Source organism: Cyclospora cayetanensis, unplaced genomic scaffold, assembly GCF_002999335.1.
Source record: "Cyclospora cayetanensis isolate NF1_C8 unplaced genomic scaffold, CcayRef3 CcayRef3_contig_16, whole genome shotgun sequence".
Lineage (NCBI taxonomy): Eukaryota > Apicomplexa > Conoidasida > Eucoccidiorida > Eimeriidae > Cyclospora > Cyclospora cayetanensis.
In genome coordinates this window covers 13,845-40,061 of record NW_020312103.1, presented here as the reverse complement: position 1 = coordinate 40,061, position 26,217 = coordinate 13,845, and the positions used below count along the sequence as shown (strand labels likewise).

The 26,217-nt window shown below is 54.7% G+C and overlaps 5 protein-coding genes across 5 annotated transcripts; 3 read left to right on the top strand and 2 right to left on the bottom strand.

Moving 5' to 3' along the window:
* Positions 1-318: 318 nt before the first annotated feature.
* Positions 319-1,434, bottom strand: LOC113147213. Its single transcript, XM_026336999.1, has one exon. The coding sequence runs from the start codon at positions 1,432-1,434 to the stop codon at positions 319-321; it is 1,116 nt and encodes a 371-aa protein (XP_026192784.1).
* Positions 1,435-2,021: 587 nt separating this feature from the next.
* LOC34622453 lies at positions 2,022-8,623 on the top strand. The gene is made up of 14 exons (XM_026336998.1): positions 2,022-2,149; positions 2,377-2,510; positions 2,668-3,709; positions 4,154-4,271; positions 4,552-4,698; positions 4,820-5,158; positions 5,321-5,554; positions 5,850-5,946; positions 6,235-6,554; positions 6,761-7,093; positions 7,390-7,620; positions 7,852-7,950; positions 8,319-8,398; positions 8,533-8,623. Exons 1-14 carry the CDS (start codon positions 2,022-2,024, stop codon positions 8,621-8,623), a joined length of 3,393 nt encoding a protein of 1,130 aa, XP_026192783.1.
* A 2,223-nt stretch (positions 8,624-10,846) lies between these two features.
* On the top strand, positions 10,847-18,181 carry LOC34622454 (isoleucine--tRNA ligase). The gene is made up of 14 exons (XM_026336997.1): positions 10,847-10,881; positions 11,052-11,864; positions 12,517-12,613; positions 12,838-13,304; positions 13,589-13,713; positions 13,948-14,209; positions 14,481-14,774; positions 15,183-15,684; positions 15,799-16,176; positions 16,461-16,571; positions 16,742-16,858; positions 17,053-17,237; positions 17,474-17,672; positions 17,864-18,181. The coding sequence occupies exons 1-14, from the start codon at positions 10,847-10,849 to the stop codon at positions 18,179-18,181; spliced, it is 3,903 nt and encodes a 1,300-aa protein (XP_026192782.1).
* Positions 18,182-19,781: 1,600 nt separating this feature from the next.
* On the top strand, positions 19,782-20,516 carry LOC113147212 (ER membrane protein complex subunit 7-like). The gene has a single exon (XM_026336990.1). The coding sequence runs from the start codon at positions 19,782-19,784 to the stop codon at positions 20,514-20,516; it is 735 nt and encodes a 244-aa protein (XP_026192775.1).
* Positions 20,517-21,284: 768 nt separating this feature from the next.
* Positions 21,285-25,097, bottom strand: LOC34622455. The gene is made up of 8 exons (XM_026336996.1): positions 24,555-25,097; positions 24,365-24,482; positions 23,751-24,187; positions 23,552-23,608; positions 23,336-23,423; positions 22,736-22,929; positions 21,678-22,490; positions 21,285-21,545 (listed from the first exon to the last, which is right to left on the bottom strand). Exons 1-8 carry the CDS (start codon positions 25,095-25,097, stop codon positions 21,285-21,287), a joined length of 2,511 nt encoding a protein of 836 aa, XP_026192781.1.
* Between the last annotated feature and the right edge of the window lie 1,120 nt (positions 25,098-26,217).

The window sequence follows — 26,217 nt, the reverse complement described above, 5'->3', positions numbered from 1 at the left end:
CACGTTTCCTTCCAGTTCTTAACTGCGAACTGCTGTACGCATGACGATACCGAAAACATGCCTTTGAGGGCTCCCTCAAGAGTTTGTCCGTCGTAACATGAAATAGTAAATTGCATAGGGTACCGACCCCATTCCGGGCATGCGGAAATAGATATGGCACATGTGCTCACGCACTTAGGATGTACAACAGAGCCGCCCGAAGTACTCGTTCCCACATAGACAAATCTTCCATCCCTCCAACCAGCCCGAAGACCTCCTGCCTTCGGAAAGCCGCAGGCAATACCTGCCGTCTCGGGCGTCCTATGTGCAGCAAGCGATTCAGGACGGGTAATGTGGATACGCAAACGGGTTGTCTGGAGAGCAAACATTCGAAGTTGAGAGGCCACCCCCTGCACCAAACTGTTCAGAGGGCCCCCGACCTCTTTGAAGGCGACTTGACTGCTCCATATGATGAGTATCCATCTGACTTGAGCCTCGTATCCCTCTGTTTTGACTGAGGGACCCTGGGGACGCTTTGCCCATACTAGAAGGGGAAAGCCCCCTGGAATATGCAGAAGCACGACCGCCTCCTCCAGTTGTTGCGCTAGTGCTACAAGCAGATGGAGATGGGGGCTGGGCAACTTTTCCTGGGTGAGAGGCTCCAGTTGATTGGCCTCGCTGGGCCGGACCCAGACCCCCGCCAGCGGTAGCATGCTGACCAGGAGACAGCGGCCTTAATGTCATTTCCCTCCCCAGGCTAGACCGTGCACTACGGGTGGTCATTGAGTTTGCCACGGAGCTCTTGGTAGTTTTGCTGTTGCGATGAGAGGCGACCTTTGGGGGCTGCTTGGCAGCAGCAGTGACGCTTCTTTTTACCCCTTCCACTCCACGCACCCCGGGGACTCGAAGTTGGCCTTCCCCCCGAATAATAGCATTATCTCGCTTGGCTGCCTGATATGCTGCCTTGCTGTTCAAGGCTGGGGCAGAGGAGTAATAAGAACGGGCAGCAGCGACTCTACTGATGCTACCACCACTGGAGGTTGTCGTGGGCGCCGCCCTGTGTATGAGAGGATCAAATTTTCTTTGCTTGAAAGAGTCAAAGACTTGCCGCTTCTTGTGAAAAATGGACGCGCATATGCTTTGGTGCTTAGCTACCCTATCTGCGGCGAACCAACGGTAGCAAATCGTACATTGCAGCCGCCCCGAGGAATCAAACAAACTACTCAGAGGTCCACTAGAGGACGGGCTGCCGCCAGAGGCAGGCCTCGCCTTGGGAGCCTTTGAACAAGTAACCAGGTGTTGCTCCAGCTGCAGCTTAGGCACCTCCTGTTGGCAGTGCTGGCATGTGAGACGTATGTGCTGCTGCTTTGCTGCGCAGGCTTTCTGATGTATAGGGAACGAGCGCTCAAAGAACTCCCCACCACACATCCCACAGATTATCCCCTTTCGCGGCATCACGACAGCCCCGATGAGCTCGCAAGCGAAGTCGAAGACGCTGTCACGTGCCAATTAACAGATAGACTGAGTACCAAGAATAACACCGAGAGACACAGGACAGAAAAGTGGCGAATAGGTACGTCGAGTCTCTAGTGGAAGTGGAGCCCCATGCACAGTAGAAGAAGCTAGAGGCTGGCTTGTGGCTGGAGAATAGACCTGGATCAGCGTAAATCAGCAGCACAGGAAGAAACAGGCACTGCGGAGGGGTGAGCGCCTTGTGAGGAAGTGACTAGCAACGTGCGAGAGCAAACCAACGCAGCCAGGCGTCCATCCCGAGACCACGAGTGGCGAATCGAGCCGACCCTTGTCACCTCGAGCAGTGGCAAGTCATAAGTGCCCAGTAATGCGCGTAGTTTAGCCCTGCACAACCAAGCGCCTGAGGGTCCAAGCGCTAGGGCGATGAACGGAGTTTTGGTGCACGGTATTGCGAGGTACTTCATGCGCCTTACCGATGGAAAAAGAAGCCAGAGCGATTGGAAACTACCAAATACCTATTTGAGCCGAGCTGCAACATATTTCAATGCGGGCGAAATGATTTATTAAGAATGCATGTCGGAAACAGGGGAGCACAACAGCTTGTCGCCGCGCCTCTTCCCATGGCGACAGCGAGCTGCTTTCATGAGTGTATAGACACGGATTTCCTCGTTTCTGCTGTGTATGAGCTTAGCAAGAAGTCATGAAGCCAAGGAGGAGTGACCTTGGCGTTTTCTGGAGCGCCGCGGCAGCGGTAGTAGCTGCCTCGTAGTACAGTCACCTAAATGGACCACCCCACGAAAGTCCTGCACTCCAGGCAATTCCTCAAAGTCCTGAGTCATTAATTTTGTAAAGTAACGCAAAGTGCAATGGCACTCTAGCCCCCGGGAGCCGAAGGCTGCGAAGAATTGCGAGCCATCAAGACAGTAACACCCCGAAGGCCAACCAAGCGATTTGGGCATCCCCAGCCCTCGTTGCAGTGAATAAAACCAAGACTGTACCTCCTGCACCGACTATTCCTTGGCAAAACCGAGCAAAATCAGCTTTGGACGATTTGGGAGGCCGGTGATACATGAACCCCCCGCCCACCTTCTGGCGTGACTCGCCTCTGTAACGCCGCCTTTGTGCGCGCGGCTGCGCCTCCTGCGACGCAAGGGGGGCTCCCTGCCTCCGAGTTACTGGCGGCTTGGCCCCATACAGGAGCCTCGTGACGCTCAGCGGGTGACCGAAGCCGTGAGGCCCCTGCTGTTCAGGGCTGCAGTCCGTCGGACTGCAGTTCTCGCGCTCCATCTCCTGCGCATGCATCGACAAGAGGGGTGGCAGCAACAGCGATGGTCGCGTGCTCCATGGCTGCTCACCCCCTGCAGTGGAGCCCCTTTGCTCCCAAGGGGCGTAGCAGCGAGATGATGCTGTGGTCAACAGCTGCTCTGCTCGTATCCATCGTTGTTGCTGGCCTTCCGCAAGCTGCTGCCAGCGAACGGAGCCATCCTCGAAGCCCTCCAACGCAGGAGCCTACCCAGGAAGGAGTCTCTCCCCTTCCCGCGTGCAACAGCTCTGCCCCTTCCGATCCCATCGTAGGCCAGTGCCCTCTTGTCACGCCTTCCAACGACAGGGATGGCCAAGTGCCCGAAAGCGAAGCACTCCAGGAAAGCCCTGGAGACTTCTCTCAGAGTCAGCCCGATCTGCAACTCGCAGGCTTTGCTGCCCTTTCTGTCGGTGGAGGCAAATCCCAATCGGATGCTCCCGCTTCCCCAGATGCGATGGCCATGCCGCTCCGTCGTGCGAGACCTTTTTACGCCTCAAAAGAGGCGTTTGCACCCGTGAGGCGGGGCTCTCTTATAGAGGGGAAGTACTTGCTGCTGGAGCAGCTGCACTGGCCCGTCTTGCCGGCCTCGCCTCGCGATGCTGTGGAGGCTCTGTCTGTAGAGGGTGAAGGGAACGAGGATTCGAGGGGCGCTAACGTGCAACTGAAGGTCCAGAGGGAGCTGCCCGCGCTTCCCGACATTAGCAGCAGCAGCTATCCCTTCATAGACGATCAACAAAAAACATTCGCAGAGAGCGAGTCCCTTCGTGTGTCGTGGTGGAATGGGGATCTCTTCGCCCCGGCAGACCTTCCAATTAGCCCGCTTTTGCCATCGCCAGCCGAACACGCAGAATCAAGAACTGCTCTTGCCAAAGCTATCGTGTCTGTGTACTCCGAGTTAGTGCTGTCTAGGAAGCCCATGGAAAAGGCGGAGGGATTCTGCATCGACCCCTTCATGTAAGTTACTGGGAACCGTTCGTGGGCCTGGGAATTTGCGGCTACTGGATATCTTTAAAAGGCCTTAATCACCCTTCGAACTGCGAGTGAACGAGCCAACAGGTGTCCGTGTGTTTCACGGGGGAGCAGATGCGGCGCAGGCAAACTGCGCAAAAGGAGTAGACCAGGGCTAGAGAGACAGCGCGCGGCTGCGGCAGTCGCTAATGAAGAGACAGCAAGGCAGCCATCTGCACAAAGAGGCACGGGGCACAGGCAGAGAGAGGAAACAGCTAGCGGACGAATTGCGGCAGAGGGCCTTCTTGAAGTAGGAAGGCCGAGCAGACGTAGTAGCAGCCAGAAGTCACCCATGTGCACCCGTTTGGGCCCCACAGGCCAGCCAGTAGGAGGACGGGAGAGAGACAGAGTTGAAAATCTTTTGTGCTTTTTGCGGATCTGAGGCCACAGATTTTTGAAGGCCTTCCCCTCCTGGTTTCAATTGCCCTCGTTGCCTCCACCTACGAGCAGCAGCAGCAGCAGACGTTATCGTGTCTTTAGCCGTTTAGGAGGTGGAGCCTACGGCGAAGTGAGGCGCATGCTGTTTCCAGGAGCCTTGTGTGCGTATGGGTGTGTGTGCACCTGGATGATAGTCGACACGTATGCATATGTATGTGCATCGCAGTGCATGCCTTCTGCCAAATCCTCTTGCGTTGCATCCGCCCAAGCTGCTGGCGCCCTCCACTAGGCTGCTTCTAGGGTGTCGGCAGCGGCAAGAGCTGACGGGCCAGTATATCCTGGAACGGCAGTGTGTGCTTCTGGTCCTTAGGGTGATGCGACTCGCGGATGCTGCTGGGGGCGTGTTGCAGGTGTGGCGTGCCATGTCGGTGGGAAGCGAGGCCCCTTTTGTTGAGACGGTCCTTAAACGCATGCGTTGCGAGACTTTTGAGGCCCAGGGGGCTTTGGAGGGCCAGCAGCAGCAGGCAGAGCGCTTGCGGCGTGGATTAGCTCGGGAGGTGTTTTTTGGTAAGGCGTTTTCACGCGGTTCTCAACGGTCCACCATGTCTTTAAGCATCCTGGGGTCTCTCGATGCCGCCTCTACTCACAATTATGGGTGCTGCTGCCTGGGCTGCTGAGGCTTCAGGCTTGTGGCTCCGTGGCGCACCTCACGTTTCGCGTTTTGTTGAGCTTCTTCCCGCTCTTCCGGTGTCCTCCTCACCGCCTGAAGGCTCCGTGCAGAACGAGGTTCTTGCAGCAGAGGCAGCAGAAGACTCGGAGTTCGACGCTGAAGTGGCGGCAGCAGCGGAGGCCGCATCCAAGTTTTTGCCTGAGCTGACGAGGGAGGAGCTGATTCTAGCGGCGAAAAGCTTCCAGCTGCCCTGCGGCGGCAGCTGGCTGGTCTTTGCGAATGAGGGGCTCTCCCTCACGCACTTGTTTTTTAGAGCTGATCCGGGAGGCAGCGGGCTTCTCGAGCCGGTGAGACACCAACGACAGACATCTCTTAGCCACCCCCACCGTTATAGCCCTAACAACAGCTGCAGCATTTAGAAGCAGGAGCCTGGTGGGCAGGGCCTTTGGCCGGGCCTGTGCTGTTCTGTATTTTGACACTCGCCTCCTTGTCGTTGTCGCTGCACGCAGAATGCATTGTGGTGGCACTTGAAGGCTTCTTCTTCGCTGCTGGTGCCGCTTCGCGTGCGGGGTATTGCTGCCACCGCTGCCACGGCAGCGGATGCCTCGTTTTACCCTTTGCTGGCGCAGCTGCGGGACAGTCAGACCGATTTGCTGCTCTTTATTCGTTCTCTGCTAAAGCAGCTGCTGACGGCGCTGCAAGTTGCACACGAACGAGGCATAACTCACAGGGATGTGAAACTGGTGCGACCTCGGGCAGCGCGGTGTACAGGTTCCTAATAAAGGCTTTTGCTGCCAGCACACTACGTAACCCTTTAGAGAAGCTGCATGCATGCCGTGCAGAGGGGCTGTGATAGGCACACTTGCCGGAGATTTTTCCTCAGCGCTTACGTGCTCGCAGATCTTCCTGGCCAGTCTCCCTGCTGTCCCCAAGCCAGTGTCTCTCTCGCCTGCAAATCGCTCCCTCCCCGTCAGCGCGTCTCGGAAAATGCAAGGCTTCGTTGTGTTTGCTCCGTTTTCTGGATGTCTGCTGCTTCAGGAGAATGTGTTGCTGCATCCCTTTCTGCCCATATCCGTGCGGCTAGCCGACTGGGGTAGTGCTGTCAGCCATGACCCCTCGTCCTCACTGGCCAGCGGTGAGGCTGCGCTGGACGCTGTTGGTTATACTGAATATACGGCAGTTCGTATCTCAGCGCAGACAGCTTTTTGCGTGGTTAGAGTGGCACCTCCTCTTCATTGTGGAGCCCTTTTTCTCTGATATTGATCTGGCTGTGGCGTCAGGAGGCTCCGTGTTTTGCGTGTTGCGGCTGTGCCGGCTGAGCTTCCTTGCACAGGCGTCCTTGCGTTCCTCCTAGGCCCCTTTGTCGCATTTCCACATGGCCACATTGCTGGCACAAATGCTGTGCTGCTGCTGCTTTTCGCAGCGCTGAGGGTCCTGTGGGGTGGTGAGGCTCCGTCGCTTTTGGAGGAAACAGAAGGCTATCAGCCCCCGGAGGTGTGGGCTGAGGAGGCAGCGCAAGCCGAGCAGCAACAACATTTCAAAGAACAACAAGGATACTCCTGTAGCAACTGCAGCAGCAGCAGTGAGGACGATGGCAGCAACAACAACGGTAACGGCAGGGGCGTGGGATCATTGCATCGCTTGCCTTCGTACGACATATGGGGAGTGGGGTTGGTGTTTCTCAAGCTCGCAATTGGCAGTCCTACGCCTCTGGAGCCTATAGACGCCAGACAGTCTGCTAAGGTGCGCATATACTGCCGCTGCCGTTTCTGCTCCTTACCGTTGCTGCAGCCTTTGCTCTTGCCTTTCGTGCTGCTGCTCTTTTCCTGCCTTGGTTTTGCTACCCTCACTGCGACTACCTGCTTTTCCAGGCTCCTCGGGAGTGTGTGTCTATCTATAGCTGTGTACTTGTTGGGAGTATGCTGTTTCGCTTGCTGTTGTGTGTTTAGTTGGCGCGTGCATCCCAAGGGAAGCCCCCTGAAGTGCTGCGTCGTGATTTATTGGTTCTGGCTCTAGGAGATTTGTGTTTGGTGCCCTGGGCCTCCGATCGTCTGCCTGCTGCTGCCGCGCCGACTGCTGTTGCACCAGCGCCACCTGCCCCGTTCATCTCGACTTTGAAGAACGCGCTTCTCTCTGCTGTAGAAAGCCTCTACTACAGATGGACAGATGTGCTCAGGGCAATCGCGTTTGCTGGGTACAAGGAGGCACAGGTGAAGGAGCAGGGGAAAATCCATCCTCGGGGGTCCTCTGCTGTGTTGGCTATGAAGAAGGACCACTGGAGGGTAGGGCAAGTCCCACGCAAAGCACACCCCTCCACACGCATGCCATAGAAGCTGTAGCCTCCAGTTATTGGTTTTGCTGCAGTTTGTACCGATTGGCGCTTGGCGGCGGTGAGGATGATACAGGTATTGTTACCTAATCATCTGATTGGCCAGGTTGTACAGCGCAGCGCGGCAGAGGGCGACCACTGTCTCAAGTTGTATGCCTCTGCGTGACGGCTAGGAGACCCATACACGAAAGTCTGGATCTTAGATAGCGCCCCTACGGATAGTTCCTATTCTTGCATCTCATCTGATAGTTGGTTGGTGCACAGGACAGTGAGGTAGATGGTGAAGGCCTCTTTACGCTCCTCTCGCGAGTGCGAAGCTCTGACGGAGGAGGGGAATTGATATTGCGACAGCAGCAGGCCTTGCAGGGGCCGACGCATTACGGCCAAACTAAACGGCTATTTGGGGACCCCGACGACTCTGACGATTTTAGAAATCAAGGGACCCAATCACACAGTCATCAGGACTGTAGTGATGCATTGGTATGTTACGCCTCATGGTGCCATTATGAGGCTCTGCTGCGTTGCATCTGAGCACCTCCTGGTCGAAGGGGGCGGTGCGCTACTCCGTCTGGTTTGGCCGCCAATTGCGCTTCTTCGTGCTCACGCTGTTTGGTCTTTAGATGTTATAATAACCACGAACGTATTCGTGGACTCAGTTCAGATGTGAATTTCCAAGGCGGGTGGGGTGTGCGTGGCCTTTTTCTGTTGTAGTTTGCCGAGCTGCTAAGAGCTCGGGATCCAGCGGGTCTTGGGGTGCCAAATCCCCTCGCGAGAGATCTTTTAAGAAAGCTTCTCGCCTATGATCCTCAGGTAATGTGCATTGCCTTCTCGCTGACTATCCTCCCGTTCGATATTCTCTCTCCTCGTTCGCCTTCCCCCCGGACATGCTGCCCGTTGCTTCTTGTTCTGCACACGCTTTGCTCTCTCTTGTGCAGAGGCCTTCCCTTGTAGGTGTTCCCTTTTGCGTGCATGCTCGTGCCGAATTTATGGGTGTGCATGCGTATCTCTTGAAACGCTTGTCTATGCAAACCCATGCGCATTTGCAGATATATGTTTTCTACCTTATATTATGAGCCTCCTGCTGCAAGTATGCACTAAGGATTAGCGATTCGGGCTTTCTGGTTCTTTCCTGTACACCCACCATTTCTCTTATTTGTGCTTGACTTTTTGAAACTCAGGAACGCCTGTCAGCAGAGGCCGCACTACAGCATCCCTGGTTTTCCGTATCCGACACTGCGGCTGGGGCATTGGATGAGCAGCGGACAAAGAGGCTCTGACTTGGCCTGGAGCTTACAAAGTCAGCTCTCCCATTGCGCCTGAAGGCAGCTACGAGCGGCGCAGCTACGCGATTGATGTGCTTTATATCAACATATAATCCGCTTCACGTAACAGGATTATGCATATGTGTAAACGTACAAAATCTGTAATGCTACCGCATGGGGCAGTTAGTAACTGCTATCCAGAAGATTCGCAACCTGGGTAGCCAGGCGAGGATTTAAAGAGAAATGGTACCACGCCTAAGACACGCATAGCCCCCTACGTGCTGCTTTGCCAGGTGGCCCTGGGTTTGCCGGTACGCGAAACAGCAAGGGCGCAGCCAACTGTCACGGCACCTGCCGTTCGAACAACAGCATTTAGGGGACTCCACTCACGCACACGATAACTTTTTACAGGCACAAGGACTTACAGAGTTAGCGTCAATGAGCGTTTGAAACACACGTCTACAATAGTATGGCTGAATGAAGACGCAGGATGAACAATATGCCTGACTTGCACGGCTGTAATCAGGAGGCATAGCCATGCATTCCAATGCCATAGGGCCTTACAGTTGAGAGACAAATTCTAGAGGCAGCCGCACTCTACAGTAGAAGCTGGTCGGACTCTGCATACCATCATAATCCAGTGCCATCTACAACTTGACCCGGTGTTTGGGAGGCCTGGGAAAGCCGAATGCCGCAATTGACTATCAATGCGTCTACCGTGAATAATTTATCCACCATTTCGCCTAGTCCTCAGCAGAATGTTTTGCGGACCCATTAGGTAGATCAAGAGTGGCAGTGCCTTCGAAGTATAAGCAACGGACGTGGCGCAATGGTGCAGGGTTTCACAATTTGCTTATCGGATACACACACACCCCACGCAGGATCTGCTTACTCTCCGAGAGGCGGCCCTGTGAATAATGAACGCTCCTCGACTTTCTAGTGCCAGATGGGCAAAGGGGGAGCCTGCTGCCCGTGCTGGTGTCTTACAAAGGCAGCGTCACCCCTGAAGCTGCTGTTTGTATAAGATCCTCTGCTGTCTGGGTGTATGCATCTAGGCTGCTCTTTTCACAAAATAAATGGTCACCCCCCAACCCCCTCCATTCTGCACTGTTTCTTCTTTTTTGCAATGTGATACAGAGATTGCCCTCCTCTGCAGGGGGATGACAAGTAAATGGCTCTTAGGAAGCATGGTTCTTCGTAGGTAGCAAGGAATACGAACATCATGGCGGTCTCATTCCTTAAGAAGGAGACATAGATAGGGTGCTATATCAGTCTTTGCCGTGGACTGTAGCTTTCTGCTGAGGTACATGCTGCCGAAATGTTGCCACCTTTTGCCACTGCTTTCCAATAAGTGCCCCCTGGAGACCAAAACACGCTATAATTAATCGATTTTCTGGTTTAGATGCTTTCTGTGCTCTTAGTGTTGAAGTGGTGTCAAAACAGCTCATGGGCTGCAGTTGGCGTTTTTTAAATCGTTGAGACAAGGAGGAGGGTGGACCAAGCGGCCGCAACTGAACCTTCACCGGAGAAAGCCTCATAGTTGCATAGGCTCAGAGACGGAATATATACAGAGGTACACCCGTTTGCCCTTGGGACTGCCGGCTTACTCGGTAGTGACGCTGAAGCTGTACTGATCAAGTGTTTGGTGGTATTGAGAGCCTTGCGCGGGGACCAAGGCAATGGGATACCTATCACGGGCCACAATACGATCATGACTAACGAAATTAGTTCAGCAGCAAGTTAAGCCGGTGGAAGAATCTGCGTGTATCACCGGCTCGCCTCCGCAGACCTAACGGGGTCTCGAGACACCTAAGCTCTCAGCTGTGCCCATTGCTCTTCTCAGTCACTTCAGCAGAAAACAGAGCAGTATACAGCAAGCTACAGACAAAACTCCAGTCATCGCAGTGCAGACAACAACAACGTGAGGACTAGCAGCAAGGGCCCCCTCGACGCCTCGGATATCCCCTGCGGGGCCCCGCTTGCGAAAAAGGCTGAATACGCAACAAATCTCGGGGAGCGACTCGATTTCGCCATATGGCTGCACCGTTTACATTTGGTATTTTCAAGGATTAAGGGTCTTAATGGCTGGCCCCTCAACTTGCCACACCAGGAGAGGTGTCTTCAGTCGGCAGCGGATGGCCTCAGATGGACTCCAATGGGAGTATCCCTACCCTGGGGTCTACAGGGCCCCGTGGGTACTTACCAAAGACACTCTCCGCATAAGAAGCAGGAGGGTGCTTTAAAGTGGAGAACAAAGTCGGTGTGTCGCTCCCTGCGGCAGTTGCTGCTGCTCGTGCTGCTGCATCTCTTCCTGGTGACGGCTTGCACTGGGGCTGCCTCGAGTGTGCTGCTGAAATCGCGGCAGCAGCCGAAAGGGCATGCCACCCTCTTTGCTGTTGCTGCGCCAGGTAGTAACAATGTGAGGAGCCAGAGCCGCTGCTACAATGCCTGCATCCCCTGCAGAATTACATGTTGCCTAGCAGCGGCCACAGCAACAGAACCACCTTCGAAAGCGGATCGCTGGGGCTTCCTTAGCTGCAGAAGCCATGCATGCCATGGCTTCGGGGCACTGGGCAGCGGCAGACGCCGTGTCAGCTACACCCGCGCCGATCATACCCATTGCGACTCCAAGCGCAGCATTTTCAGCAGCACCACCAACGCCAACGGAAGCGCTGATAGCAGCAACACACCGGGCGACGTTAAGGCCGCTGATCCAGCCGCGAGCAGTGGGAGGACGCGTGGCAGCAGCAGTTCGCATGCGTTTTCGTCTACGGTGCTTCTCCCGCGCTCTCCCCTGCGGCTTCGTGGGGATATCTGGAGGTCTGAATTAGCGGTGCAACGGCTATGGCGACGGCACCGAACCTATGAGCGGCTGCTCCTGCAGATATGGTGTCTCAACAGATGGGCGCAGGAGCATAACACGAGCGGCAGCAGCAGCAACAACAACTCCAGTGGCGGAACCAGCAACATTGACACAGGCCACATGGAGCAGTCGGAGATATCAGATGCGTGGCTCGACGCTCTCGGGTTTGCGCTTACGCCTCCGAACAGTGAGGATCGCAGCAGCAGCAACGTGCTGCTGCTGGACGGCCCTCCGTATGCCAATGGAGAGCCTCACTTAGGCCACGCAGTAAACAAGTGCCTGAAGGATTTTGCCGTTAGAGCAGCGCTATTGCAACGCCGTTGCTGCCACCTCCTGCCCGGCTGGGACTGCCACGGCTTGCCCATCGAGCTGCGAGCTGCCGCTGCTGAGGAGGCGCAACGGAAAGGAGGGGAAGCTTCACCAGCGCATTTCCCCATCCTCAGCGGGCTGCAACGAAGAGAAGGGAACCCCGCGGATGCCAGCAGCGATACTAGACCGAGCCGCAGCAAAGAAGAAGAGGGCGAGTCTGAATCTCTGCGTAGGAGGGCCCGCCTTGTGGCTCTTCACTTTGCTTCACAGCAACAAAAAGCGTTTGAGCGGTGAGCCCGTCCCGGCAGCTGGAGCATGATTTGCTCTTCCCTGCTTTTGACGGGAGGCACGCAAAAGCACATCCTATGCGGTGCTTTGGCGCGCTTTCAAGAGCTCCTCTCCCGTCTTTATCAACCTACGGACTTCTGTGCATGCATCCCCTGTATTTCCCTTGCAATGCTTGTGTGGCTGCTGTCTCCCTCCTCCCCTTCCGGCGTTTTCTAGGGCAATCGCTCGCGTGTGCGGACGTCTGGTTGAAGTCTCTCGTGGTTCTGTTTTGAGAACTTTCCTAGCACTCCTGATTTGTAGGGGCTCCGTTCCGCTTGCATTTGTCCCTGTACTGCCGCCAAGTGCTTAATGCATGCGCATACATTGGCCTACTCGTCTATCTCCCTACGCCCCCAGTTAACATCTCTGCGCAGCAAGGGTCTGATGCTCCTTGCTTCCTTGCGCCATCCTCGTTTTCCTTATGCATGTATGCATGTAGTTCATGTTCGTATCGTTTCCCACTTATCTTTGGTACTTCACAGCTAGCTCAGTCCCCCTTCCACCTATATGCCTGCTTGCGTGCTTGCCTACATCCCAGCCTTCGCTTCTCATATGGCCCCTCCTCTTGCATCTCTGCCCGCTACCGTGAGTCCTCTCATGTAAATGCATGCGCAGGTTTGGTGTGTGGGCACATTGGGAAGATGCTTACAAAACGCTGGACACCGACTTCAAGGCCAAGGAACTGCGGCTCTTCGCGCTCCTGTGGAACCAGGTCAGTCTGCTGCGGCAACGGCCGCGTCATATTCCACGGAGGATGCTTGCATGGTCACACAGGCACAAAGGGGGAGAGAGTGGAGGGAACGGGGGTAGGAGGCAAGGAGGCAGCTGCAGCTCTGCGCTCCGTTGGGGCAACAGCACGCAGACACATGCTGGCCTGCGGCCAGGGAGAAAGATGCGGTTGTCTGCTCGCGAATCATCCTGACCACTTCTGTTCAGGGTCTCATATCCCCCTCTCGCTTTCCTGTTTATTGGAGCACTGCAAGCCTCTCGGCCGTATCAGACAGCGAGGTGATCTTTAAACCCACGAACAGAGAGTGCCTCTACCTGAAGTTCTTGCTGCAAGAGCCTCCATCTCTCCCAGAGCGAACCTTGCCTCTCTTCAAGCAAACGCGAGGCCCGTGGTACTTCGTTTCGTGGACTACCACTCCCTTTACAGTCCCCGCCAGCAGAGCCCTCGCGCTCCACCCCAAAGCGCAATACGCCATCCTTAAAGCCTCCATGAAAGGCTCCCATGGACTTTCGGACGCGTGCTGCCCCTCAGAGACAGGGGGCACAAAAGAGGAAATATGGCTAGTGGGGGAAAAGTGCGTACCGTCTTTTATGGAGGCTTTGAGGAGCGCAGAGGCCTCCTGGACTGCAGAACAGATCGGCACACTTTCCGGAGATCAATTGGGCGGACTGCGGTGGGTCAAGGCACGTCCAAGCTTTTTTAACAAGCTTCCTTAAAGGCCTCTCGGTACTCGTTCCCTGGTTGCCACCGCAGATGTACGCCTTTTTCTTTGCCGCTGCTGTTCATTTTGCGTGCTTGCATGCATCAATTCCGTGGGTGTGTCTGCATGAGTGCCTTTCTGTCTCTATGTGTGCAATAAACGAACAGACATATGGTTCTGCCTCTGACAGTGTGATCGTTTGCTTCTATGCCTCTAACTCGTACTGCACTGCCTTGGCGCCTTGCTGCTCCTCCCAGATACGTTCATCCTGTGGCGAGCAGTGTGACTTGCCCCGTCCTGCTGGACCCCGTGGTGGAAGTCGATAAGGGCACTGCCGTCCTTCACGTGGCCCCAGCACATTCTCAAGAGGACTTTCGGCTCTGTGCGCAGACGCCCAATTTCCATTGATAGCCCCCGTTCTACTACCTGGACAGCCCTAGGGCTTCCGCAAAGATCAAAGTTGCGCGAAGAAGCTGCCCTTGCAACTTTTAGATTCCTAATGAACGGCTAGACCCGATGGGAGGACCCTTATCGACAAGGCAGACGGCTATGACGACAGACGCGTTCCTTTAATCCTCATGTGCGCTTTCTAGATTGTGCCAATTTGTTTCTGCAGGCGAGCGAGCAGGGCGGGGGACCTTTCTGGTTGTTAAACGAGCTGGAGGCAACACAAGCTCATTCCGGGTGCCCCTGCTCCCTGAACTGGAAGAAGAAGAAGCGGCAGCAGCCGCGGGGGCTCCCCTTCTGTGCCCTGTCGGCCCCCAGGGCACCTTTCTGGGAGGCATCGGCAGCGATCCCTTTAAAGGGCTTGAGGCATTGAAAGGGGGCGAGGATGAAATTTGTGCTTTTCTGCGTCGTAAGAACACTCTGCTGCTGACCGTAAGTATCTCTGGGGGCCGTGCAAGTGTGGGGAGGAAGGTGCCTACCGGTGCCTCTCATCAAGATGCACTGCCCATTCGAGGAGCGCCCCGAAAGTCTCCCCGAGTGCAGTAGCATAAGCAAACACCACTGGACGTCGGTGGTATCCTGCTTGTTCTGGTGTTTGTATCCGTCTTTGCAGCAACGATTGGTGTTACCTTTTCCGTACGACGAGCGACGCGGCTGCCCTCTTCTTCTCCGCGCGACACCCCAACTGCACTATAACTTGAGGGGGCTCCTGCCACGGGTTCTTAGGGACTTGCACAGCATCAGGTGGCTGCCCGCTCGGCGCAGCCACAACGTGCAGCAGCAACATGACATCAAGGAAGGGACACAGGAGGGCGACAATTTCAAAGGTACTTCGACGGAAGACGCAAAAAGCGAAGGCCGCAAGAAATCAGCGGCAGACGAAATGCAAGCAGCACCACAAGCGGGTTCTAAAGGAGCAGCTGCTCCTGGATATGAGCGCATCCGGGCCGCTTTGTTGACACGGCCGTCTACGTGGTGTATCTCTCGACAGCGACTATGGGGACTACCGATTCCCCTTCTTAAGAAACCCAAAGTAAAAGGCCTGGATGCACTGTGTGAAGCAGCCCTCAATCTCGAAAAGGGAACAGAGGCAGGATGGACGCAGCTGGGGCTCGATGAGGACCTGGATGTATATGCCGAAATACCGGGAGCAACAACAAGTAAAACAACAGAAGGCCTACTATCCAGGTAAATAGTGCGTTTCTGCGCCTTTGGAGCTTCGCAGAATGCAGGAGCAACAGAGACAACAGTGGCACACCAAGTGCAGGAAGTTGCATATTCATGGGGGACTGCGGCGTTTGGGTGCTGTGGTTTTGGGTTTCTGCTGTTCTACAGGCTTCGGAGTCGCAACTGGTGTGGAGCGACCTTCGACGTGTGGTTTGATGCAGCTTCTGCTTGGCTAACGGCTCACAAGTTTATCCAGCGGTGGACAGCAAGCGCTAATGCTCTTCTAAGCCAACATCTTCCAAAAAAGCTGCAGCAGCAGGCGCAGTGCAGTCAGCACCAGCAACCGAGCGTGCAGCCTCAGCAGCAGCCGCCACCTCAGGTGTCTCAGCAACAGCAGCAGCGTCACGAAGGAAGGGCAGAGCCCTATTGCTGCCTTGTTATTGAGGGGTCAGATCAGAGCAGAGGATGGTTCCAGAGCATGTTGCTCTCTCACGCAGGCGCCCGGGAAGCCCTCCGTCGGCAGCAGGCAAAGTGGGAGAGGACTGCTGAGGCTTTGCAACCTGGAGACACCCCCGACACGCGATGCATGTTTAAGCGACAAACAGACCAGCTCGCACCAGGGATTGCTGGGCCAGGAGCTGATCGACAGCCGCTCGCAGGGGAAGATTTGGGAGAGTGGGATATACCAAAGCTTCCATTCAACTTGGTTGTGACTCATGGGTTTGTTGTAGACTCGAGCGTAGGTCTACTGCAGCTATGTTCCCCCCTCCATCTTGTCGTACCTTGGCTCTTGAACCTCCTGCTGTGTGCTGCACTGGGGTTCTTGTGTATCATATGTATGTATTTCCTCCAGGGAAACAAATTAAGCAAGTCCAAGGGTACCGCCTTGTCGCCGGCCCTCTTCTTCACTGCTGAACGAGAAGCCCAACAAGCGGTCACAGCAACGAAAGCGTTGCCTTCTGCTGCGTCGAGCATCCCGACCATGTCACAGCCCCAGCAGCTCTCTCAGCAGCGGCAACGGAAGGATGGGCAGCTGATGTACGGGGCTGACGTTTTGCGTCTGTTTGTTGGATCTCTGGACTTTGGGACGGATATGGCGTGTCCTTCCTGGGGTCCGGAGCAGCGACGGAGTAGAGACACTGCAGTGCATGCATCCAGCGCTGCCTATATCAAGCTGAGAAATTTATTTAAGTACCTCATCGGCGCCCTTCAAGACTTTGACCTCAGAACTGTAAGCACCTAGTAGGAGAGCTCGCAAGGGCAGTAGTAAGCGGATCAGCACGCTGGTTGCAGGTTGGGAGAAGCCGCAGTAACAGGCGATAGAGCACTTGTTGGAGCACGAGGGACACCAAGAGCTGTAATGGCTGCAATAATAGCTGCCCGCAAAAACAGGCACAAAGCACTACTTGTGGAGGCGATGTCAGAGTTGAAAATTGGTATTGGGACGCTTCGCACTGACTACAATCCAGCAAGAGTAGCAAAAACATAACCCGAAGGAATTCGATGTTTCTGCAGCACGCCGTCTCTTTAGAGGACTTACCGCTTCTTGATGTAGGCATGATACTGAGGCTCAAGGCCCTGGCCGACGGGATGGGCACAGCCTACGAAACGCTACAATCAAACAAGGTGCTTTTTTATTTGTTGTTCTATTTGCCACAACATCCTCTCGTCCTCCGTAATTCCTTTAAATGCTTTTTAGTGCTCATTTTGTAGAGGGCATGAATACGATATCACTGGCGCATAAGCTGCTGCAGCTGGCGCTGTAAGCGGTGTGTATGCGTGTTCGTGTTGCTCAGGCTTTGCGTTTGCTTCTTCGATTTGTCTCTGAGGATCTGTCAGCAACATATCTCGAAACAGCGAAGGACAGACTATACCTCGACCACTATGGAGGCTACCGCAGACGCAGTTGCCAGGTCATGTAACCCTTTGTCCATAAGCACCTTTCTTTACCGCGTCTGAGTGCTCCTGCTTCAATGTATTGGGGAACCTTTTCCTACACTTCTCCAGTCCTAATTTTTCTACGTGGCTAGCCTGAGGCCCTCTCACGAGTGTCCCTTTGCTCGCTTTTAGTCATGTTGCCTCTTCGTGCAACTGCTGCGGTGCGCAGACAGTACTCGCTATTTCTTTGCTGGCATTGCTGCCACTGGTGGCCCCCCTGACTCCCCATCTGGCGGAGGAGACCTTTTGGAGGATGCCTCACGGACTACGGAGGGCCCTGTGTGTACACCGCACCCGCAAGGTGTGCGACCTGTTGGGTTCAAAAGGAGGCGAATTGGCAAGGACTCTCGGATTTTACGAACCTTTGAAGTCCATCTTTGAGGTGCGTCTTCGTCCTTTATTTGGATCGGTCTCCCCTTCTACAGTCCGCTTGCATCCATTCGTTTTGCCTTTTCGCTTCTTCCTATTTTTTTGTGACTCTCTTTCTTTGTAGCGTCCATATGCTCTGTGTATCACTGCATTTTTCGAACCTCTTCGAGCTTAGCACACAGCAGTCTGATTCTCGTGTTCTTGCTACCGTGACTCCTGCAGATGGGATGGCCCCGCATGCACTATGCTGTAGCACCCCGCAAAGCGGCCGAGGCTGAGCGGCTGTGGACGCTCCTTTTGCTCCTTCGCCAAGATCTTCACTGGCTCTTTACGAGGGCAGGGCAGCAGCAGAAGGATTGCCCAAGGGGGCACTCCCGTTTGGGGTCTCTTAACGACTTGAAGCTGACTATTGATGCTCCGGTAATGCCCTTCTCAGTTCAGCTACTGGTTGTGTCACTGAAAGGTAGCCACTGCCTGGTAATTGTACTACCTTTCTGCGCCGGAACAGGTAGAAACGAACGGAATGGAAAGCATGCTGATCGGGGGTGGATGTGCATTTATAGTTTAGGAGTTGCACGTGCACTACGATATAGCGTTTTTTATGCGTGCAGAGTAGGGAGAGCCACGAGGAACTGCGAAAGCTGCTCCCACAAGCGAAGCTATTACGGCCAGCTCCGCATTTTCAGTTCCCTCCGGGGCAGCAAACCTCGGGGAGAAGAACACCTGCACACTGCCGTTCCTACGTGGACGATTTGCGGTGGCTGTTGCAGTGTTCCGAAGTTGTGCTTAGGGGTCCAGAAGCTGCGGAAGACCACCTAAGAGAAGAGGGAGGTGCAGGAGAGGCCCTCGCGTCGCTGGAAGCGGCCGCATCAAAGTCAGGTTTGGGGCTGAGGCTCTACAGGGCCCAGGGGCTGAAATGCCAGAGGTGAGGAGTCGCTACGCTACAGCGAGAAAGCGCACCAAAAGCTTACCCAGCATTAGACGTGGCCTGATAATTTTCAGTTGAAGCACAACAAAAAGGAACCCAAAGAGGTAGAGGGATAGACGGCGATAAGCAACCGATGAATGACGCGAAATAGCAGTAGATGCACTGTGCTACAGGGTCTCAGGACCCAGCTGACGTATACCGGAAGGAGGCTACAAAGCTCTGAGCCCTTACAAGCCACAGGACGATTTAAGGACTATCAGATGAAGCTCACTTCCTCTGCTTTAGGTCACTGTTAGCGAGTTCCTTTATGCTATGCGTTTATGCTGCTACCGTTCTGCAGGTGTTGGATGAGGGACCCCTCGCATTCTCAGGGGCTCGCGACCACCGAAGACCTACCAAATGTCGCATATCCAGCAACGGTAATAGCAGCTGCAGGGAAAGCCGTTGGTTCTGCCGTTGAGGATACCCCATTCGCGTGCGCCAGGTGCACCGACGTTATGTACCACAGCAAAGGCAAGCAATGAGGAGCAGTAGCAACAGGCGGAGTCCGTAAGGCTACGGCTTCGCGTCGTGATCCCACATCTTCCCATTACTGATAAGTGTTAAAATGTTTGCATATTTCCTCTGGAGCACGGCTAGATGGGGGCTGAAGTTTCTAAAATGTTTCTTTACCCACCACCAGTAACTCTTTCGAGTGGCCTCTCAGTCCTATTCATAATCTGAGTCTGTGAGGCCTTTACATGATAAGGGCAGCTAAATAATCTCAATTATCATTCCTCGACGGGGCAGTACGTTGGAGCGCTACTTGGTTGGCCTTCCGTTATCTTTGCCGAAAGAAGTGCGGGGTGGTCCTTCCTTCTAACATATGAAAACCAACAAAAATAAATAATCTAGGGCGTCTCTAAAATTAGACAAGCCGGAGCACACGTTAAAGTTGCCAACAACGCCTCTGCTACAGAGGCTCGCCGATGCACCGCACCACCCCCCTGAACAAATTCATTAATTTCCTTGGCAATGACAGGAAACGTGCCATAGGCCAGTAGTCTACATAAGACTCCCCCCTGCTTTCCCACGTATTTGAAGCTAGAGATGAGCAGCAAGGAGGGATTCTGGCAGTCTCACACGCGGAGCGGCTGGAAGGAGCCTCTTTGAGTACCTATTAAACACAAAAGCAACAAGACACCCCTGCGCCACACAACAGAATGTAGCGGGTGCTAATAGAAGAGAATTGAGTAATACAAAAACATCGAGCCTCCCCGGGATGGCAAGTGGCGACTGGGGCCCTCCACACAGAAACATGCCTGCTGAAAGGGCCTTCCCGAAAGCGTGGCCTCGGGTCTACTTTCCCCCTTCATCCGTATTCCTTGATTAATATTGATGGTAGATTCAGCTCTACGCGATCTCGAAACAAAGAGCTCGACAAACTCGCCAAGTTTACCTCCAGGGGGCCCTCCCAGGGAAGCCCCCTCGGGCTGTTTCTATTTTAGCCGCCTTGCCCCTTGGAGGGTTCTTGCATCTATTGTCCATAGGCGAGGTTGGGTCCTTCCGGGCTGTCCCTTCTCGTAGGCTGCTGCCGTCATCCTTCTCAGGTCCGCACGGCGATGTTGGGGCGGTTTGTAGGAGTAGTGTTAGGCCTATGCCTTGCGGCTACAGGATTTGCCACAAAGGCCCCACCAGCTGTATCCAAGCAAGGGCCAAGTGGCGATGGAGGTGCTCAGGGAGTGTGGGGTTCCATCGTATGCAACCCGTCTCAGATTCCTGGCCTCACCATAAGCCTCAATGGAACGCCTCTGACCAGTGCAACCTTGCTGCGAGCACTGCCTCACAAGAGCTTTCCAGAAAGCTCTTCTGCGGTGCAGGGCATCTTACCGGGTGCCTCTAACATATCGGCCGAATTCCACCTGCCGCCTCTTCTGCCGGGGTCCTACCTGCTGGAGTTCCTGCATCCGAGCCTCCTCTTCCCAAAGTACCAAGTCTCTATTAAGGGCACTGGTAGCAGTATCATTGAGGTATACTTGTTGAACGAATACATGGTCGCATCAAGTACAACTCCCCTGCCGGTGCCCTTGCGGGTGGTGCCAACTGGAGTTCCCCGCTACTTCCCTGTGCAGGGAGGATTTAACCTCTTTGATCTTCTGCGGCAGCCCTTGGTGATCTTGGTGCTCGTATCTCTTGGAATCATGTTTTTTCTTCCTAAGATGCAAGAGGTACAGATGGAGGCAGAATCCCAACTGCCTCAAGAGGAGACCCCCGAGCACCATATTGTCGATGGTCACGGGTCAGAGGCCCCTGAATCTTCCTTTGTCGAGAAGCTCATGCGGCATGGCGGGAATTAGGGACCTTATTTAGAGGCGCTTAGAACCTCCGATGAGGCTGCTGTGTGCAAGTGACTTCTACTAGGGGCAGGGGTTTGCGAGTCGCCCACCACAATGCCCCGTTGGGGGGTCCTGCGAGATTAGGGATTCCCAAAATGGCATTTATAGTCTCTAGTGGGGTTCCGGGATGTACTCAGCACCTCTGTGAGACTGGTCGTGGCCTGCCCAGTATCTAGTCTCATGTACCAGCTCCCTGGCGGCCTCCACTACCCTAGAAGGAAACGACGCCAATTAAGTTGACCTCGTGAGGGACTGTCTTTTTCAATGGAAAAGTCTATCAGGGGATTTAGCTTAATGGTGCAATGAGAAACGACAAAAGTTTTGAGGTTCTTTGAGTGGTGCAGGAGCTTGCACAGGGGCCTCCCCGAAGTTTGGGAGACCCAAAGAGCCACCCGTTGCAAGGAGGTGTGGACTTTGCAAACACCACCGCTGCCGCTTGCAGCTGCAGACATACTGTAACCAGTGCTGTCTTCCGTGGCATCGCCAAGGGCGCATTACTGGGCACCTTCAGCGCCCACAATGTGGATAGGAGCGACTCTTGCTAGTGAATAATTGGTTTTGACAATAGGGCTCGCAGCCTTCTGCGTGCACAGAGGGCTGCTCAAGGCCACGGGCCCTACTGATACTTTAGCTCAAGCCATTACAAGGCCTCTAGCACTGACGATGCTGCTGCAGTCGCCGCTCCTGCCTTTCTAGAATACAAAGAGAATACCTGAAGGAAAGGCGTAGTCACCTTCCTTGGCTGCCGCTGCCCAACCATCTGACAAACCAGGAGGCTTCCTCAGGCGGAAGTCTAGTGCTCCCGCCTTCTTGCCTCGTCACTGCTCCAGAGAGCGATTCCTGCTGCAGGTCTGCCTGCCTTTTCTGGAGCGTGCCGTGCCTCACAGGCCCCCCGTTCCCCATGGGGGGCACAGCCACGAGCCGCCCGTCGGAAAGGCGCATGCATTGTCGCTGCTGCTCAACAAATTCGGGGGCAGAAGCAACCTGCTGCTGGTATACGGAGCCTCCAGGGGCGGAAAGGCGCATGCGGTGTCGCTGCTGCTCAACAAATCCTGAGGCAGAAGCAAACTGCTGCTGGTATAAGGAGCCTCTAGAGGCCGCCATTGGGGGGGGCCCCCGCACCGGCGTAGAGACCACCGCAGGCCCCGGCGGACCTTGACTAAGGCGCGCCGTCGCACTCGAGGCAGTTGCAATAGCTGGCAATTTCAGCTGTTGCTCCTGCCACACTTGTGGCCTTGTATACCTGATTGCTTGGCTGGTGCAGTTTTCACCCCTTGAATTTCCAGTGCGCCCTTCAACACGGGAAGGGTTCCCTTCAAAGACACCACCATCCTCGACATAACAAACCGTCGAAGGTGAGCATGAAGACCCTTGGATGGGCCTCCTGAAGGATTGGAAGGGGGGGGCAGAGGTTCGCACATTGGCGGCGAATCCTTCTACCGCGGGTGCGGCAGCCGCTGCTGCCAGTCCTGGTGCTGCACCTGTGAGCCCATCTATAGCTCTCCAAGGCATCATTCGCTGCGCTGATTCCCTTCTGGGAGGCAGTAGGGAGGATTCCTGTGGACACTTTGCCAAACGAACTGTCCACATCTCTTGTTCTTTCCTAGCCTCATTCCAGATTTTGTCAACCATACGTGTGGTCTGAGGCAGCAGCTCCTGCATTCTCTGCCTCTTAATAGCAGCCAGTATCATTGCCTGTTCCGCTGCGAGGTCCGCCAGCTCTTCTGTACTGACCTGCAGACACTCCGCTAGAGCCTCTTCCTCCAGGGCAGCAGGAAGCGCCACATTGCCATCCCCCGTAGAGGCTCCCTGTGAGGCCTCCATTTCGGTTTCTCCTGATAATTGGGAAAGAACCAAACGGGCGAGGCCCTCGGCTTCAAGTGCACCGATTGTCAAGCCGCGGGCTATTGGGAATCCTTCCTTCACGTAGTGAAGCTGCAAAATCACAATCACCCCACACAGAAGAGAGCAGGGCACTTAAATAGACCCTTTCCAACCTATAAGGGCCCACTATGCGCAACAAAGGATCAAGCCTACCACCACCAGGGAAAATAGTGCACATTTAAAGCTAGAGAGCCATGTAACTCCACAGCCACGTGACTCCCTAGGCTCCTCTATTCACTGCGTATCAGGGGCCTCGATGTGGTATACAACTGTTAAGGATTGGGTGCATAGTTTACCGAAGTGTAATGGCCCAGCTTGCCATGCCAAATAACCCGAAACGGCGTCAGGATCGACCCGTCAGGACCGGGTGGCCTCCTCTTCTCTGCGTCTGGCTCGAAAGCCTGCAACAACTGCAAGTGCTCATCAAAAACAAATATGGGGGTCCCATAGAGCAGCAGTAGTGCATGCATTTCCCTGTAGTCTGCCCACTCTGAACGCAAGCCACACAGAAACCAGCAAACACGAGGAAGAGATCCCTGAAAAAGTAAAAACTGATAGGGCCGTGGGTGTTACACCTTCCCATGAACCTACAGAGATTGCAAGGAATAATTCTGAGCGCCTTCCTGTCTTTTCCGTGGAATAGCACTAAACCATACTCGCCGCTTCCCTTAGTCAAGGGCATCGCTAGTGTCATATAATAGCACCCTCAACGGCTTTGAGAGATACAGCAGCGCGCCACCCCCATAAAATTTAATAGACTGCACTGCATTTGTCATAATGTGGCCTCAACTGTGTGGGATTTAAGAAGCCCCCGTGAAGGAAACCTATCAGTTCCCAAGCGCCTCCTCGGGATGACCCATAACACTATAAGGGGGATGGATTTTCCTGGCATGTACCTCCATATGTCCTTTTGGTTTGAATCCACCGCTCGAATGGGCCCTCACTTTCGTCTACAAAGGCCTCGAAAGTTTCCTTGCATCTCACCTGCGCAAAAAAATGAGAATAATTGAGCCTATAAAGAATCACACCTGCTGCTAATTTACAAGAGTGGGTTCGAGATTCCCCCTAGCCTTCGAGGCCCTGATGCCTCGAATCCCCAGCAAAGGCCTCACCATAACGTCCACTGCGAGCCACCGTAGAAACAAATGGTGGTCCTGAGATCCGTAGAGCTGCAACATCGAACGCAAAGGAAAGAGAAGTTCGCTCTCTTGCAGTTGCTACTGCTGTTTCGAGGTCACCTGCAGTCCCCACGAAGAATCTAGCTCTCGCTGCTAGCCAGACCAAAAACGCCATGGAAATTTTGTACGGCACCTGGTCAGAGAAGGCTCGATAAAGACAGTTTCCATCTCCTTTACACTCGCGCGTTGACAGATAGGGGGCCATAGCCGCAATGACGGGATCCTCGGCCACATTGAAGCTGCGGGTGACGCTGCTGTAATCACCGCCACTGCTCGCAGGATCCCTGCTACTCACATGGCACAGTTCCTGTGCCTTCGGCTCACTCTGCTGTGACTCTTCTTTGGCCTCTTGCCGGTCCTTTGGGTGCTGCTGCTGCTGCTGCTGCTGCTGTCTTACCAAGTCTTCAGAAGCAGCTGTCCCTGGGCGGCCCCCTTCATAAGTCTCGTTTTCGCCCTGCATCCTCTTTTCAGTGCTGTGTTGACTGCTGCTCACGCATTCCTCCATCTGATGTTTCTGCCTACGGACTCGTCCGTGGCTGTCCTGTACGGCGTCGTGGGCTGCCTCCTCACCTAACGTGTCGGGTTTGCTTGCACTTAGAGCGGAACTTTCGAGCTGTTGCTGCTGCTGTGCTTTTCTCACTTGCTCTTTCTCCTGTGGCGCAGCAGCTTTGGGCAGCTTTCTCTGCTGCGGCCGCACATATACCATTGTCTTGGATCCCTTTGGCGTGACTCTGACAGGAATGTTACCCTCTAGAGGAGTGGGGGGCTCGTCCCCTCCTCTGAGGTCTCCACTGTCCCATGATGAACAGGTTGACGCTGTTGAATTCGTCGCTAGTGGACGCAAAGCTACGGCAGTTTTACCGGTCTCGCGCTTCGCCGCTGGTGGTGCTACTGTTAATGGAACTGCGGCTGCTGATACTACAGCTGCTGATACTACAGCTGCTGCCGCCTGTTCAGAGAGCAGAGCGGAGGCACCGTCAAGCTGGCCAGTCTGGGAGGTGCTTTCGTTTCCGCGCTGACTGGGGCTGAGGCCATCATCACTGCTCGTGTTACTTCTAGTGCATTCCGGTGCGGGCTGTATGGTAATCTGAACGGGGACTTGATCCTGACTATTGGAATTCTCGCTCTCGCAGACCCATCCCTCGGTGAATTCATGACCCCTGCATCCACTTCCGAGTAATGCGTTGGAGGCGGAACTAGCCCGATCTTCTACAGTATTCGAGGCTGCAATAGCACTGTGAGCTTCAGGCGGGGCGCGGCGCATCAGCCAACTGCCGTCTGGAGTTTTGCTGCATATTATGATGTTAACACCCTTGCAGCAGTGACATGCAAACCGCAACAGTTGGCTCCCCTCCAGCTCAGCCCCTAGGCGACCCTCCAGCGTCCCTCTAGGACTGGCAGCAGTGCCGTGGGCAGCAACAACGGAGACAGAACCAGACAGAGGGCTTCTCTGGTGCTGCTCCGAGTCTGTGGCCATCATGATGGGGCCTATTACTTTCTGTTAAATCATAAAAGGCGAGACCCCTAAAGGGGCATCCGCTGCACATCTTCCTACCCTGCTGCGGTCGGCTGCTGCTGCTGCTGTACCTGTCGTGGTTCGTCTGGTGTCCTGCCAGCCACAAGCCCCTCCCTGAAGCATCTCAAGAGAACAGCAGCAGCAGTGGCAAGAAGAACCATCCGGTAGAGAGTGGGTCTGTATGCGGTACAGGAACCTCCAATACAGGAACTAGGCGTTGCTGCCACTGTTCCGTGTGTAGCAGCAGCTGCTGCTGCTGACAGTCAGGGGCCGGTGGCCACAGCCGCACTGCGCATGACTGCTTTGCGCACATCCCGCCAACCCACGTTAACTTTTCTGCTTGTATTATCCCTATCCTGGACCGTGTTTCTTCTGCAGAGTAATTTTAGAGAGAGTGGTGCAAGGGCTGCTCTGGGGAGATGCACCCCACTGGTGAGGCCTTGCAGGTGGCTGGCTTGTGCTGCTAGAGTTGCTAGTTCTGTCCCTGATGTTGTTACTTTTCCGACCTTTAGAAGTCTCCAGCAGAGCTATACTCTAGCAGGACCAGAGAAGGGAAGTGGGGCCACAGATGCTCTGCCCTGGGTAAATTAACATCGGTTCGTGCCTCGCATAGGGGGCCTCAGTAGATGGTCTTAGGCCTCGTCACCCCCTCCTAGGTAGGAAATTGCTATGAATCAAGTACATTTTGCGTGCTTATCCAGTGCCGACACAGTCTAGTGCTACAGCAGCTGCGACAGCTTGAGCGAATACTGACAGTGAGCCATTGGTTTGACCGTCCAGCCTAGTTGTGCGAAGGGCACATTAGGATAATACTATTGGGCATTGAGACTTGATGGTCCAACTTGTTCTTGAGGAGCTTTATTAGTTCCTGAAATCCGTCTTCGCTGCCTCGATACACTATGGCCAGATACGCGCGGGAGGCTGAGCAGCTAAACAAGGGCAGCAATGCCTCAATGTCTAATCGGGAGAATGAATCGATACCCTGCTTTCATTGGGTGATGGAGAGCCCTATAACACGAGGGCTGCTGAACCTGGCGCTGCCAAGGGATTGCTACACTGCGAGCAAGTGGGATCCTCTTCCGCT

What these genes read in the sequence shown, in the direction of transcription:
- LOC113147213 (XM_026336999.1), bottom strand. Translation starts at nt 1,434, where the DNA reads ATGCCGCGAAAGGGGATAATCTGTGGGATGTGTGGTGGGGAGTTCTTT.
- LOC34622453 (XM_026336998.1), top strand. Translation starts at nt 2,022, where the DNA reads ATGCATGTCGGAAACAGGGGAGCACAACAGCTTGTCGCCGCGCCTCTT. An exon ending in GAGGTGGAGCCTACGGCGAA is followed by an intron (nt 4,272 to 4,551) that starts GTGAGGCGCATG and finishes GGCGTGTTGCAG; the next exon opens with GTGTGGCGTGCCATGTCGGT. An exon ending in GGCGTGGATTAGCTCGGGAG is followed by an intron (nt 4,699 to 4,819) that starts GTGTTTTTTGGT and finishes TGGGCTGCTGAG; the next exon opens with GCTTCAGGCTTGTGGCTCCG.
- LOC34622454 (XM_026336997.1), top strand. Translation starts at nt 10,847, where the DNA reads ATGCCTGCATCCCCTGCAGAATTACATGTTGCCTA. An exon ending in TCGCGCTCCTGTGGAACCAG is followed by an intron (nt 12,614 to 12,837) that starts GTCAGTCTGCTG and finishes ACTTCTGTTCAG; the next exon opens with GGTCTCATATCCCCCTCTCG. An exon ending in TGTATCTCTCGACAGCGACT is followed by an intron (nt 14,775 to 15,182) that starts ATGGGGACTACC and finishes TGCTTGGCTAAC; the next exon opens with GGCTCACAAGTTTATCCAGC.
- LOC113147212 (XM_026336990.1), top strand. Translation starts at nt 19,782, where the DNA reads ATGTTGGGGCGGTTTGTAGGAGTAGTGTTAGGCCTATGCCTTGCGGCT.
- LOC34622455 (XM_026336996.1), bottom strand. Translation starts at nt 25,097, where the DNA reads ATGATGGCCACAGACTCGGAGCAGCACCAGAGAAGCCCTCTGTCTGGT. An exon ending in GCCCCCCACTCCTCTAGAGG is followed by an intron (nt 24,188 to 24,364) that starts GTAACATTCCTG and finishes CCGACACGTTAG; the next exon opens with GTGAGGAGGCAGCCCACGAC. An exon ending in GGCTCGCAGTGGACGTTATG is followed by an intron (nt 23,424 to 23,551) that starts GTGAGGCCTTTG and finishes TTTTTTGCGCAG; the next exon opens with GTGAGATGCAAGGAAACTTT.